The sequence below is a fragment of the Bipolaris victoriae genome, assembly GCF_000527765.1.
Source record: "Bipolaris victoriae FI3 unplaced genomic scaffold scaffold_40, whole genome shotgun sequence".
NCBI classification, from domain to species: Eukaryota; Fungi; Ascomycota; class Dothideomycetes; order Pleosporales; family Pleosporaceae; genus Bipolaris; species Bipolaris victoriae.
In genome coordinates this window covers 119,053-133,099 of record NW_014575352.1, presented here as the reverse complement: position 1 = coordinate 133,099, position 14,047 = coordinate 119,053, and the positions used below count along the sequence as shown (strand labels likewise).

Below are 14,047 nucleotides of genomic sequence, written 5' to 3'. Positions count from 1 at the left end.
GCCAAGGATGCTTCATCTACTCTTCATTAGTTTGGCACTTCTAGCAACGTTCTACACTCCCGACGTCCCGCTTTACTTGTGGTATTGGTGAGAACGCTCTGCAGGAGAGCCTTGGTATGCAGATCTCCTGCAGCGTGCAACGCCCAAGGAGGTCACGTAGGTACTTTTTCCAAAGTACCACCGATAGTACTCAAGAGCAGGAGATATTTTTTTCTGATATAAAAGGGGGAGTCCCCAACAAGCAGAAAAGTTCGATATCCAGCAGCAGACTCTTTACTCAAGCCAGTCAACATGTACAGGACACTTGCTTTCGCCTCTCTTTCGCTCTACGGAGCCGCCCGCGCTCAGCAGGTTGGCACCAGCACTGCTGAGAACCACCCCAAGCTGACCTGGCAAACCTGCACGGGTACCGGTGGTACCAACTGCTCCAACAAGTCTGGTTCCGTTGTGCTCGACTCCAACTGGCGATGGGCCCACAACGTTGGCGGATACACCAACTGCTACACTGGCAACTCCTGGAGCACCCAGTACTGCCCCGATGGTGACTCTTGCACCAAGAACTGCGCTATCGATGGTGCTGACTACTCTGGTAAGTTTGCTCGACTGAGTGGAAAAATGAGGGAAGTTTGTTCTAACATATCCAGGCACTTATGGTATCACTACCAGCAACAACGCTCTCTCCCTCAAGTTTGTCACCAAGGGCTCCTTCTCCAGCAACATTGGTTCGCGTACCTACCTCATGGAGACGGACACCAAGTACCAGATGTTCAATCTCATCAACAAGGAGTTCACCTTTGACGTCGATGTCTCCAAGCTTCCTTGCGGTCTGAACGGTGCCCTCTACTTTGTCGAGATGGCCGCCGACGGTGGCATCGGCAAGGGCAACAACAAGGCTGGTGCCAAGTACGGAACTGGATACTGCGACTCCCAGTGCCCTCACGACATCAAGTTCATCAACGGCAAGGCCAACGTCGAGGGCTGGAACCCCTCTGATGCCGACCCCAACGGTGGCGCCGGCAAGATTGGTGCCTGCTGCCCTGAAATGGACATTTGGGAGGCCAACTCCATCTCGACTGCCTATACGCCTCACCCTTGCCGCGGCGTAGGTCTCCAGGAGTGCTCCGACGCCGCGAGCTGCGGTGACGGCTCCAACCGCTACGACGGCCAGTGCGACAAGGACGGATGCGACTTCAACAGCTACCGCATGGGCGTCAAGGACTTCTACGGCCCCGGCGCCACCCTCGACACCACCAAGAAGATGACGGTCATCACGCAGTTCCTCGGCTCCGGCTCCAGCCTCTCCGAGATCAAGCGTTTCTACGTGCAGAACGGCAAGGTCTACAAGAACTCGCAGTCGGCCGTTGCAGGCGTCACCGGCAACTCCATCACCGAGAGCTTCTGTACCGCACAGAAGAAGGCCTTTGGCGACACCTCGTCGTTTGCCGCTCTCGGCGGCCTCAACGAGATGGGTGCGTCGCTTGCTCGCGGCCACGTCCTCGTCATGTCCCTCTGGGACGACCACGCCGTCAACATGCTCTGGCTCGACTCTACCTACCCCACCGACGCTGACCCATCCAAGCCCGGTGCTGCCCGTGGTACCTGCCCTACCACCTCTGGTAAGCCAGAGGATGTCGAGAAGAACTCTCCCGATGCTACCGTTGTCTTCTCCAACATCAAGTTTGGTCCTATTGGCTCTACTTTTGCTCAGCCCGCATAAAGCGCTTTCTCTGAAGAGCGCGCCCCCCCCCCCATTATGGATGGACTTTGCACTCCTCTTGATCTTGATGAGAGACGTGTAGGTAGACCTTCTTCTTCTTCTTCTTCTTCTTCTTGTTCGATACTTTCGCTTCGACAATCTCGGAAATTGTACATAACTTTTTGTTGAGTGGTGGAAAGTGGGTGGGACTACTAGAAATGTGTGCATTACAAAGTAGAACAAATGGAAATTTGCATTCAAAAAAAAGGGGGGGACATCTTTGTTTAGTGAACTAGAAAATGTGATTTCGTGTGAAACATCTCTTATCTATGTTGGGCGTTGATGTTTTCGCGCCGATCTACTCTTATAAACGCCGGGCCAACTATGTTAGTATGTGTACTCGCTAAGAACGCTTCGACGAGGGAGAAGAGGGAGAGAAATATCTAAAAGAAAAGAAGAAAAAAAAACGCCCATGCAGATCAACGGGTGCGAGTTCGCAGATAAAAAAAAAGAAGGAAAGAAAGAATACCCCGCCATTTAGACCAACGTCCTCGCACGTTGAGCAGTCATTCTAGCCATATCCTCAGCCGCACTCGTCACTGCATCCCTCCTCTCCTCGTCATATCTACGCGCGGCCTCTGCATTCTCTTCGGCAGTCCTCCAGTACCTGGGTCTGGCACTCGACCTCCGAACAGCACGCGCATCGTCATGCTCCTCTTCCTCGACCGTATTCTTCCTCATAAAAGAGCGATAGATGCGTGCCCCCGATGAACCGCTCTTCTGCATAACTCTACTTCCACTACCACTACTACCCGCCTCGTCGTTCGCCTCCTCGCTCTCAAACGCCCGCCGAATAGCACCAGCCTGCAACGACGCCGTTCTCAGCAAGCACGTCGCAGCCGCCGCACCGTTGTTCTTCCAGTTCTCGGCAGTACACACACCATGGGCGCGCCAGCTGGTTTCAAAGGGCGTCCGCGCGGTGCCCAGATCGCGCCAGGTCTGGACTACAAGGCGCATCTGACCGCCTGTCGCGTGGGGAAACTCTTGGGCGCTAACGGCCCAGTCGGTAGCGCACATGCTGCAGTTTTGCGTGAATTGATACTTCCAGCCGCGGCGCACGACGTTGTCGACGGCAGCCATGAGGCCTGTGTGCCCGTTTTCGCTGTCGTGGTGGCCTGACAGAATGTGCGGGAGGAGGGGCCAGACGGTGCTGAGGAAGTTGCGGTTGCGCTTTGCGAAGGAAGGGAGGATAATGGCAAAGGAGGAATGTAGCAGGAAACGGCCTCCGGATATCTTTGCTGATATTTGAAGTTTGGTAGGTACGGGGGTCCTGGAAATCTTGGCCATACCTCGCTGCTCGTGAGTGAAGGCTGATAGTGGGATACCATGTTCGGGTCCGAGGAGGGAGGCGTTGATAGCGAGCCGGACGTGGTGATAGCGGACAACGTAGTCACTGCCAGAGTAGAGGTAGCTGTTAAAGTCGGCGCAGTCTCGTCGTCTTCCTCGGGCTGGAGTCTTTGGTCCGTCGTTTGTGTTCCATGAGTGAAATTTATCACACCAGCCGCAGAACCAATGGCCGGGGAATGCTCGTTCAACAACGGCCTCGATGATACGTCGCTTCTCGAACCGGTTCTTGCTTCCTTCGACGTGAGCTGATAGTACGTTGGTGCCGAGAGCGTAATAAACAAAGCGGCTGGAGAGGCAAAAAGATGCTGCAGAGCCAGTGTCGAGATAAGTGCTGACTTGCTGGATCAATTCGACCGGAAGAGTGAGAATCGGTGCCTTTTGCGGTAGTTTGGTGATTGTGGCCAGCGATTCTGATATTTCATTGTCAAAAGCAGAATCTATGCTCGTCCTCGAGCTAGCGGTATCTGATGCCGAGTCGTCGGTTGGTGGGCGCGAATGCGAGGAGCCAAAGCTAAGTGATCGACGAAAGAAGCCCATTCTAGAAAACTGTACTCCTTCTCTTGCCAAATTCGCTCTTCTTTCTTTCTTTCTTTTTTTTTGATTGTTTACGGTAGTGTCCAGAAGGAGAAAGAAAACAGCGGGAATATTAATGTCGGAATATAACAAGTTTGGGAAAAAGTTTTCGAGGCGGCTGCAGAGTTTAGTCAGGAGTCAACGTTGAGCCAAAGTATCTCCAAGAAAAAAACGTAAGATTGGCAGGAGAAAAAGCCCGCAGTTAGCAAGCCCTATCCAAGAGCTACTGAAGTGCAGCCAGACAGCCCCCTTATCAGTGCGGCTCGAGACCTCAAACAGGCCATGTATGACAGGTCATCCAGGCCGTCTCTGGACGGATGTGTGACAGTGGCACACGCGTGCGGCAACCCACTACGCATCACCCAAGGCCGGCACATGCTTGCCCAACGGTTCGCCGGGGCTGTGGATGTCAGGGAGCAAAATGCACGCCGGCGGTGAGGGTGAGACAGGCGGCCATTCACCTGATGCGCATCGACTAGCCAAGCGGGGCTTAGACGGCCTTTGACAAGATGCTGAGTGGTCGACAAAGGCCTGCCTCGGCCACGCAACGCCACGGGACTCGGCCGCGATTGCCCTGACTACATGCGTTTGCCGGTCTGCTAAATCAGGCCAGGATGCTGTGGCGTGGAGACAAAAATACGGAAACGAGACGACGGCTTCTGTCCAAGGCCGGATGAGCTCAGCATCAGATCCGACTTTACCGACACGCACCGCTACGTGTAGGTAGCAAAACCCGACAAGTCGCTGTCATGTGCATTGCCACGTCCCATGTACGCCAAAAAACATTAATAGGTAATAGGTATAGTACAAATACGCTTTGATCCCCCAAGGCGCTTCCCTGATGCCAGGTCATTACGACTTCGCTTCCTTCGTCAATCATCTCCTTTGCCGCACCCACCAAGCCGCTGTGTCTGCCTCGTCACACAAGTCTACTTGGGCAACTCGGGGTTCAACATCTTTAGCTGCGGCACAGGCGGGCCAGTCCCGGATCTACGTCTCCTCTCTCGCTCGTTGAAGCCCACAGGCTGGTCGAGTTGTGTAGGCTTCCTGAATCTGCCACCAACCCCACGCATCCAGTCCTCGCCCTCATCGGCACCGAGCCAGTACTTGGGTGCACCGCTAAGCATAGCCCGACCAAGCTGCCCTTTCCAGCCTTTGCCCTCTTCCTTGTCTTCCGCGAACGGGTTCTCGGCAAGGTCATTTGCAGATGTTTGCATGTCGTTGGAGTTGTACCACGCAGCAGACGAAGCGTTGGCGGCCATGTGTTGACGGAGGCACTGGCGCGCAAAAGCCAGCATGATGAAGACAAAGTAGACACGCAGAGCCCAGAAACCAGAGATTAGAGAGATGCTCATGATACTGCCGCTCTGGAAGACGGCATTGCCAAGACCTGCACCGCCCTCGCTGCCTTGTCCGACTGCGATGGCGTGTTGGCCGGCTTGCATGCCCTTGTTTGGCTCGGCAATAATGTCGACTTCTGAGACATTGTGCTTGGGGCTTGTGAAGCCCGCGTTGTCCTTCATTCCAGGCGATAGTCCGGCATTTTCGTCCGGGTGCGCGGCAAGCGCGTAGAACCAAGCGATGCCGAAGAAGGCTGTGTAGAGCGCGTTGATGACCGAGTCGAGCGCATACAGATGCGCAAGCAGGACAGACTCAAAGGGAGTCTGTAACCGGATGTGCTTGTAGAGATATGTTGTGGCGAGCAGCGCAAAGGTCGAGTACAGGTACATGGACAGTTGCCAGCCATCGATTTTGGCCCCGGTGAGGAGCGCCAGGAGGCCGTAGACGCCCGATGCTTTGTTGATGACTTGGAGGAAGGTAATGATTTCAGCTCCGGTGCGCAGCGACATTTTCTGAAGAAATGTCTATGGGCATAAGTTAGCCTTTCTTCGATGATGTAGCGTGCTGCCCAGATTTCTCGGGCAGGCTGTGTTTGTCGACCTACCTTGGGCCGCGGAATCTCGAGGATATGAGCAGGCACCATCATCATGGCGGTTGGGTGCAGAGCGAGCCTCTGCGGTTGTGTCAAAGGTGGGGAGGCTATGTATGCTGTGTTAAGACTGCGTCACGGTGTGGACATGGGCGTGGCGTTGAATGTTGTTGGAAGAGGGTTGTCGGTCATGGTCCCTGTGCGGAAGCGCCGGGAGATTTGCTAATCTCAATCTTGTTGGTAGGGCTGATCTAAGCTAACCCCTTGCGCCAAACCGCTCGAGCGTTTCCTACTCATGTATGGCCTTTTTCAAGCCCCATTTTGATCTCACGTGTATGCATCTACTTGCAATTGTGTACGTATGCGTAGTGCAGATTGGCATCGACTTCGGTCCGAAGTACGGGTATGCTATTCGTATTCCGAGTAGTCTGCCCCGAGCCGCAACCTAATTATGACGTACACCATGATCCCACCATGCACCCAAACTCTGGGCCTGGCTACCCCTCTAACTGCTTACTCTTACAGTCCAATAGTATAGCGTTCCCGCGACATATTGGGCGGACGCCATGATTGAATATTTTCCCAGTACACATTTACTCCTCCCTCAATCATCCACTGAGGTTCGAGTATGGTACCACTACCAGCCTTGCTTGGTGCCATGGTGAATTCAGGGTGCAGTTTTCAATAGTGCAGAAATGGTATTGAAAATTGCGACAACCTGGCCTTACTGCCTGAGAGCTGCATCTTATATCATAACTTCAGATTGTAGCTTGACAAGACACGCATTCCGCCCGAATATGTGTCAAGGCTTGATAGGTTATGATATTGTAACCTGAGTGAGGGGGGGGGGAGTTTCGTGGCTGACGACCGGTCAAGCAACAAGGCTGTCCGGGTGTTAGGCAGCGAGGCTGCTCAGGTGGGCGGCAAGGCTGTCTAAGTAGGCTACGAGGCTGTCCGACGCGAACAACGAGGTATGCGAAGACAGCTCAAAGGCATAATCACCTTGTAAAAATCATTCCAATGCGCAGGCACAATAGAAGAAAATTTGATTTTGTAGTGATATATAATCAACACCATGATGCGTCTTGATAACGCCAGGAAATGACCAAAAGCCTTAGTACTCCCATCCAGTATATGCACAAGAAGGCTCGAGGGATATATCATCAAATAATATACAAGTGTCATCGTACAGCGTCACCGTCCAAGTTTGGTCTTGCGTGGCTTCGTTTCGCTTCATCAAATGCAAGTTCTAGCCCTTTAATAATTCGCCAGCCTCGCCCGAAAACTTGCCAGCACCTCTCTCTTGCTCTACCGTGAGCGATGCAACCTCACTGACTGGTTCATCGTCTGTATATTCGTTCGCGTCGCCAATTATCGAAGGCGTTGAGCCAGCAAGTGCGGGGTTACCTAGAATCTCCTTTGCCTCGTTGGTCAACCCATCAGATGCGTGACTTTGATCACCTTCGACTTGGATGGCCGCATCGTCAGCTTCCAATTCCATCTGTTTTCTCGCCTGGTCTCTTGATTTCTTCTGCTTCAATCTAACTTGTTCAGTAAATGAGAACTCGGAGAGCGTGTTCTCAATCTGGTCTTCCACTAGCTTCTTGGTGTAGTTTGCAAGGGTCCTAGTGGTGAAGACATTGGGGAAGCGGTAGCTAAGCCACAAGTAACACACAATCATCTTGTGCAACTGCTCGAGCTTGTATAAATACTCCCGATCACCAGAAGACGGCTGATCCATGATATCGAGCGGTAGAAACTCAATCTCTAGCAGATTTCCCGACTTGCCCTCGGCTATGCACTCGGCGAGTCTGCGCAAGAAGTTTCGCTCTGGGGCAGAGCGCATGTTGATCGGTGCAGCACAGATAGTAATGCGTTCTTGAAAGCTAAGGTTCTTGACTGTATGGATGGCGTCTGCAATTGCTAGCTGGTCTTTGAGAGTGCAGAGGTAAAAGCGGGGGTGTATGTTTGAGATGTCGTGTAGGCGTAACATGATGTAACTAAAAGGCGTGCCCGGCGGAAAGTAGTTTGCGAAACGTTCCACAACCTGAGAAGGAGGAAACAAGCCGGCCGCTTTGATTTCTTCGGGCTCCTTCGCCATACCTGATTTCAAGTATTTGTGATCTTCGTTCTCAAGTGTCGTGACCCATCCAACTGTTTGCGACTCGGGTGCCTTTACTTCATCTGCATGGGACTGTTTGTCGTCTAAGCCTACAACGGGATCGATGACACCGTCAGCAACCGAGACTTGTTTCGAATCTGCGTTGACTGCTTGGTGAGCCGTCTTGTAGCGACCTGCGCGACCAGCAATCTGTTTGAGATCCGAGATTTGTAGACTGTGATAATTTACTCCATCGGTCTTCATAGTGGATTCAAAGATGACACGCTTAATGGCACTACAAAAGTCAGTCTATGTCAAATAAAACTAGCCCCAAGCGCTACTCACAGATTGAGACCCATGCCAATAGCATCGCTAGCTACCAGATAGTCGTACTCGTTATCTGGGTCATTGAACAACCGGGCTTGTTGAGCTCTTGTCTCTGGTGGCAAGCTTCCGTAGACGATGGCACATTTCTTTCCCGTCTTCCGTTCAATCTCTCGCCGTAAAGCGTGTATACCCAGAACTGTGAAAGCGACAATGCAATCGCCCTTTTGAAGATTGTTGAGCTTGCCCCCTAAGCTTTTTGGCTCGACCTTGAGGGGGGTCAGACGGTTGTATTCATGGACATGGATCTTGTCGCCAACAAGAGCGCAAAGCTCACGCATCAATGGCACTGTGCGGGCTTCTCCACAAAGATGAATCTCTCTGGCCTGCAGACCAAGGAAAGCCTGGGTCCAAGCCCAGCCTCGCTCCGGATGACTGATCATCTGTATTTCGTCTATGACGGCGACATCAAACTGCGTGTTGAGGGGAGCCATCTCGACGGTGCAACTATACATGTAGGCGCGCTCGCCCTGCGGCATGCGCTGTTCCTCGCCAGTAACCAGAGCACATGCCTTTCCTTTTGCATCCAGACGGGTGTAGACTTCGTGGGCGAGGAGGCGCAACGGGCCGAGGTAGATGCCAGACTTTACTTCTTCAAGGCGCTTGAGGGCATGGTAGGTCTTGCCCGAATTGGTGGGGCCAACGTGCATGTGTACGGTGCGTGGAATCTCTCGAGTAGCTGGGTACCATTCGGCGGGATATCGCAAGTCGGCTACTTCCTTTTGGTTTTCCAACTCAGCTACCGTGGAGTTTCCGCCAAATATCTGCTCGTAGAAGCGGTATCGCAGCCATGTCTGAAGCGTATCCTTGCCCCGCCTGGCCTCGCCCACCAGCGCCTGCAGTTCGGGTATCCTCCGGTTGATCTGGACGTCGATGGATTTTTTAAAGGCGCGCCACTGGAGGTCGAAGTCATCTTTGCTGATGTGAAGGCTCTCAAGGTACTCTGGCGTTGCTAAATCCTTCTCGACTTTGAGCAACTTTTCCTGGATAATGCGGGAGCCAGGCCTGGTGCCATCTGAGCGAAAGGGATTGGGGATTCGGAGAACATGATGGCTGGAACTTTTTGGTCGTTTGGCAGGAGAGCTTCGGTGCGCGACTTGAATTATCGGGAGGAGGCGTGGTGGTTGGAGTCGTGAGCGGGCGGCGAATGCGCAGAAGAAACACAGCGAATTCCGCCGCACTGGCGGGGGAAGCATGCCCGAAAGAGGTGTAGGGGGCTGATAAAGAGTGAAGAAAAAGAAAAGGACGAATTAAGAAAGGAGGAGGTAGAGTGCAGAATGCACGGGGGCAATTATGGGCAGCATGTCAGTTTGCCAGTCGACAATGTCATGTCTAGTCGTAGTGCATACTGTACTAAGAAAAAGTTGGGCCAAGCCCCAATTCAGAGACCTCCGGCGGGCAAGGGCACCGCGGCCGCAGCTGCAACACCAACGGCCAAGCTGCGACGCGCTCCCCACATCCCAGACCCAACCTTCACCCTCGCCCTCCGACTCTGCACTGCGCATTGCTGGCATCCAGCTCACTACGCCTGCGCGCCCAGCATATAGTCACCACAGAGTCACCTATCCTCTTGTGAACTCCTCTCGTCCTCCTCTTCTCACCGCGGCGGCAGGAAGCCTGCCATACCCCGCCAGTATGGCCTCCATGATAGACATCCAGAAAGAACGTACGAAGACACCACCAGACACCGCGCACTAGCAAGACGACGACAACTGATATATGCGCTTCTAGTCATACTCAACGCCATCCGACAAACCACCCGCGGCGACGTGCGACAAGCCTCCCCCCGTGCAGCCCAAGCACAGCTAACGGTGCCCAGTGGAAGATACTCATTGTCGACGAGTACAGCCAGAAGCTTATCAACAACGTAGTCAAGGAAGATGATATCCTCAACCTCAACATCACCAGTACGCCCTCTGCACTGCGCTCCCCAGCAATGCCTCCTGACCCCTTGCAGACATCGAGCGCATCGAAGACCGGCGGCAGCACATACGAGACATGGACGCCGTATACATCCTCACCCCCAAGCCCCACATTGTCGACTGCATGATGGCCGAGTTCGACCAGCGGCGGTACAGGGGCTTCTTCTTGATCTGGACGACACGTAAGGGCACTGTGGTTTCGAGACACGGGCTTCAGGCTGATGCGCTTAGTACTCCCTCCACACCTTAAGGAGCGCATAGACCGCTCGCCAATGGCGCGCGAACAGATTCGAAGCTTTCGGACAGTCCACCTTGACTTCCACCCCCAGGAGTCTAACCTGGTCACCTTCAAAGATCCCTGGAGCTTTCCCATCCTCTACCACCCAGAATGCAACAACCTCGTGGTTCGGCACATGGAGGACATTGCCGAAAGAGTAGGCAAACTTGGTCTGGTATCCAACTTTGGCTGACCCTTCCCAGATCACAGGAGTATGCGTTGCGCTCGGCGAATATCCCCTCATACGATATTACCGACCCCGAAGCCCAACGCACGAGGCCAGCGTCTTATGCTCACACCTTGCGCGTTTCGTGCAAGACAAGCTCGACATGTACGCCCAGTACAACCAAGATTTCCCTCCCCAATCCAACCGGCCCCGCGGTACGCTCTTCATCACCGACCGGTCCATGGACCTTATGGCTCCCTTTGTTCACGAGTTTACATATCAGGCAATGGCCATGGATCTGCTGCCCATACAAGACAACGACAAAGTGACCTACAGGACCAACGTCAACGAAGAGGACCCCGGTTCAGAGGCAAAAGACATGGAGATTTCTGATAAGGACAAGATATGGGTTGAGAATCGTCACCGACACATGAAGGACACCCTCGACAAACTCATCAGCGACTTCCAAAAGTTCATTGCCGACAATCCCCACTTCACAAACCAGGACGCTCAAAATGCCGCAGGTATGAATGGGCTCAACGCCATCAAGGACATGATTGCTGGGTTACCTCAATTTCAAGAAATGAAAGAAGCGTATTCACTGCACCTTACCATGGCACAGAAATGCATGGAAATCTTCCAGAAGCACAAACTACCAGACCTGGCTTCGGTGGAGCAGGTAAGCCAGCCAAGCTTCGATACTGCAATTGTTGCTGACTTATTAGTGCCTGGCCACTGGACTTGACGAAGATTACCGGAAGCCCAAGAACATGACTGATCAAATCGTCCGGACGCTGGACGAAGATGAAGTAACACCAGCCGATAGACTACGCCTAATCGCCCTCTATGTCCTCTTTAAGAACGGGATACTGCCAGCCGACCTGCAGAAGCTCATTTTTCACGCACAGCTACCACCACCTGACGGCGAAGTCATCCGCAACCTTGATCTGCTCGGAGCACGAGTAGCAAGGCAGCTCAAGGAGAAGAGAGATGCGCCTCAACCTCTTTTCCCACCCAAGCCAGCACCACCACCAAATCAAGAAGACTATGGATTGTCAAGATTCAACCCGGCATTACAGGATATGCTAGAAGAACACATTCGCGGGACGCTTCCTCAAGACATCTTCCCCTTTACAAAGATGTCGCCTGAAGATGCAGCCAGCATGGCACCAGAGAACAATGCCGCTCCTACTTCTCTTCGCGCTGCCAAACCAACCTGGGCCAAGTCACGACTAGCCAGTGCAGAACCGCGACAGCGTGTCATTGTGTTCATGGCTGGTGGTGCAACATACTCGGAATCTCGCGCTTGCTACGATGTTTCTAGTAAGACGACGCGTGATGTCTTCCTTGTCACCTCACACATGATGAAGCCTCAACTCTTCTTACGCCAAGTTGGTGACCTTAGCCAGAACCGCCGCAACCTGCGCCTGCCTATCGACCAACCCCAACCAAAGGCTCCGGACCATCTTTTCGAGAAACCGGAGCCGCCAAAGCCAGCACCACCCCCTGCTGGTGCTAAGCCACCTATGCCTGGAGGCTTGCCGTCTGGACCAAGGGTTGGTGGCCCGAAGCCTCCAACAGCAGCCATGGGCGCCATGAATCTCAACGCACCCAAACATAGTCCGACGCCGTCACAGAGCAGCACAAAGCCCGGTAAAGAAGAAAAGGATGGAAAGGAGAAGAAAAAGAAGAAGCTGCACTTGTTTTCCTCCAAGCATTAATCGAGAGGCTGAGTCACTGCGCGTTTGGAGCTGATGATGCGGTCATTGTTGGTCTTGTTTTGTTTCGTTCATAGCGAGGATTGAGGTTCCCGTCATCTTCTGCATGGCAAGGCGTTGGATGGCGCATGCAAAATTTATTCCAAGGTGTTGATAGGCTAGACTTGGCACTAGGTGTCTGTCTGATCAATCATATAGAGCAGGTCTTTTTTTCTAGGGTACTTGTAATAAAGGAAAAGATTTTGGTTCCATTCAGCCTTCATATCAAGGCATTCCTTCTGCACTTCCCCTCGAACGTGCCTCCTTTTTCTTTGGTAACTTGCCAATCTCCCATCTGTTTTCCATAGCCTCTCCTAATAAGCCCACCTTGTAGAATAATCTTTCGGACTAACAACCAAACCCTTGCCCTTGCTCGCCCCGCGATACACCATCTCGAGTATATCAATCAGCTCCTGCTTGTCGCTGATCGGGAAATTAATCTTGTTATTATTCCCCGTTCCAAAGTCGACTTGGATATGCTTGTTGCGCCAGAAGAACATGACAGTACACGGGTCGTAGATTTCGTACATGACGTTGAAGTCGGGGACTTGCTATGTCACACGCAGATAAGTCAGTTGATTTGTACTTGCACAAAGAAGACATGTTTTCTGAGTGCCGGTGGAAAGAAAGGAAAGAGTGAGTTTGTCAGGAAATAATGAGGAAGTTGAAAAGGAAAAAAAAGGGTGTAAAGCGTACCTTGTTGTCCACGAGGTAAATGACTACCCAGTCCTTGACTTTCTCCACAATCTTGTACAGTTTCTCGTCCATGTCCATGCATGCGGGGTCTGCGTCGTTGCCGAAGCGGAGACACACTATGCGGCGTTCTTCGGTGATAATGGCTTGGTCGACGTGCCATGCTGAGGGGAGGTGCTGCAGCATTGCGGAGCCCATAGTGCTTGATTTGCTGACAGACAACTAGGTGAAATGGGGATTGTATGGTGAGGTTTGTTTGCCAAGGGTTTGAAGAGTGTGATGTGGGTGATAGGGGGGTGGGGTGTTTGTTTTATATCAAGGAGTCTAGCTGGGAAGTGAAAGATAAAATAGAGCATTTACGTGTACACTCATGAGTGAAGGAAAGAGCAGTCATGTGATTAAATATTGGGTATCGTGTTTGTCTATTGCCTCTTTTCCCCCATTTGCTTCGCTCCATCTACACCCAAATGTTATGGACTCTGCATACTAGCTCCAAACAATTAATTCACATTAGAACCCTGTAAAGTACAACAGCAAGAACAAATACACCTCGATAAAAGGTCACCTAGCCCCTCACTGCATGAGAATAATACTCCTCCACCCTCCTCTCCGGCGCATAATAACCCGACAATTCACCCGCAGCGTCCCTCCCATTCCTCTTCTCAATCATCTCACGTACAAACTCCTCATAACTGCCATATGGCTGTCCTCTCTCTTGCGGCCTCTGTGCTGCCCACGCTAAATATGCTGCTTTCTGTTCTTCAGGCGTCTGACTAGCACCATATGGTGCTGGCTGCTGTTGACTGAGCGTTTGGTGAGCCACATGTGTACGCCGACGACCTGTGACTGGGTCGAGGCCCGCTGCTTCACGGGCTTCTACGAGCAAGTCGTTTTGTGGGACGACATTTCGCGATTGATATGTTGTGTTGTTTGGTGAAGTGATATTGGACTGAGTGTGACGAGCCTTTTCGTACGGATTGGACTTTCCGCGTAGCTTGTTGACAAATGAAACAGCGGTTGACGTGACTGAGATGCCGGTCATGTTGACGTTCAAGTAGAGGAGTGGTTTGATGATTATTATGTGAGGTTGCTGGCAGACCAGCAAAGAACAAGGAGGTTTTTAACGCCCGCGCCATAGGGC

The 14,047-nt window shown here is 52.5% G+C and overlaps 7 protein-coding genes across 7 annotated transcripts; 2 read left to right on the top strand and 5 right to left on the bottom strand.

Annotated features, from left to right (window-relative positions):
• Positions 1-291: 291 nt before the first annotated feature.
• Positions 292-1,717, top strand: COCVIDRAFT_98783 (glycoside hydrolase family 7 protein; the record flags this gene model as incomplete). The annotated part of the gene is made up of 2 exons (XM_014701384.1): positions 292-589; positions 645-1,717. 2 exons carry the CDS (start codon positions 292-294, stop codon positions 1,715-1,717), a joined length of 1,371 nt encoding a protein of 456 aa, XP_014556870.1.
• A 516-nt stretch (positions 1,718-2,233) lies between these two features.
• On the bottom strand, positions 2,234-3,640 carry COCVIDRAFT_98731 (hypothetical protein; the record flags this gene model as incomplete). The annotated part of the gene is made up of 1 exon (XM_014701383.1): positions 2,234-3,640. One exon carries the CDS (start codon positions 3,638-3,640, stop codon positions 2,234-2,236), a length of 1,407 nt encoding a protein of 468 aa, XP_014556869.1.
• Positions 3,641-4,605: 965 nt separating this feature from the next.
• Positions 4,606-5,666, bottom strand: COCVIDRAFT_37596 (hypothetical protein; the record flags this gene model as incomplete). Its single annotated transcript, XM_014701382.1, has 2 exons — positions 4,606-5,541; positions 5,622-5,666. 2 exons carry the CDS (start codon positions 5,664-5,666, stop codon positions 4,606-4,608), a joined length of 981 nt encoding a protein of 326 aa, XP_014556868.1.
• A 1,189-nt stretch (positions 5,667-6,855) lies between these two features.
• COCVIDRAFT_26446 (hypothetical protein) lies at positions 6,856-9,287 on the bottom strand (the record flags this gene model as incomplete). The annotated part of the gene is made up of 2 exons (XM_014701340.1): positions 6,856-8,002; positions 8,053-9,287. The coding sequence occupies 2 exons, from the start codon at positions 9,285-9,287 to the stop codon at positions 6,856-6,858; spliced, it is 2,382 nt and encodes a 793-aa protein (XP_014556826.1).
• Positions 9,288-9,726: 439 nt separating this feature from the next.
• COCVIDRAFT_37594 (hypothetical protein) lies at positions 9,727-12,177 on the top strand (the record flags this gene model as incomplete). Its single annotated transcript, XM_014701381.1, has 7 exons — positions 9,727-9,757; positions 9,823-9,860; positions 9,911-9,998; positions 10,049-10,195; positions 10,245-10,447; positions 10,494-11,135; positions 11,182-12,177. The coding sequence occupies 7 exons, from the start codon at positions 9,727-9,729 to the stop codon at positions 12,175-12,177; spliced, it is 2,145 nt and encodes a 714-aa protein (XP_014556867.1).
• Positions 12,178-12,527: 350 nt separating this feature from the next.
• Positions 12,528-13,104, bottom strand: COCVIDRAFT_26444 (hypothetical protein; the record flags this gene model as incomplete). Its single annotated transcript, XM_014701339.1, has 2 exons — positions 12,528-12,764; positions 12,910-13,104. The coding sequence occupies 2 exons, from the start codon at positions 13,102-13,104 to the stop codon at positions 12,528-12,530; spliced, it is 432 nt and encodes a 143-aa protein (XP_014556825.1).
• Positions 13,105-13,471: 367 nt separating this feature from the next.
• Positions 13,472-13,948, bottom strand: COCVIDRAFT_98792 (hypothetical protein; the record flags this gene model as incomplete). Its single annotated transcript, XM_014701380.1, has 1 exon — positions 13,472-13,948. The coding sequence occupies one exon, from the start codon at positions 13,946-13,948 to the stop codon at positions 13,472-13,474; it is 477 nt and encodes a 158-aa protein (XP_014556866.1).
• Between the last annotated feature and the right edge of the window lie 99 nt (positions 13,949-14,047).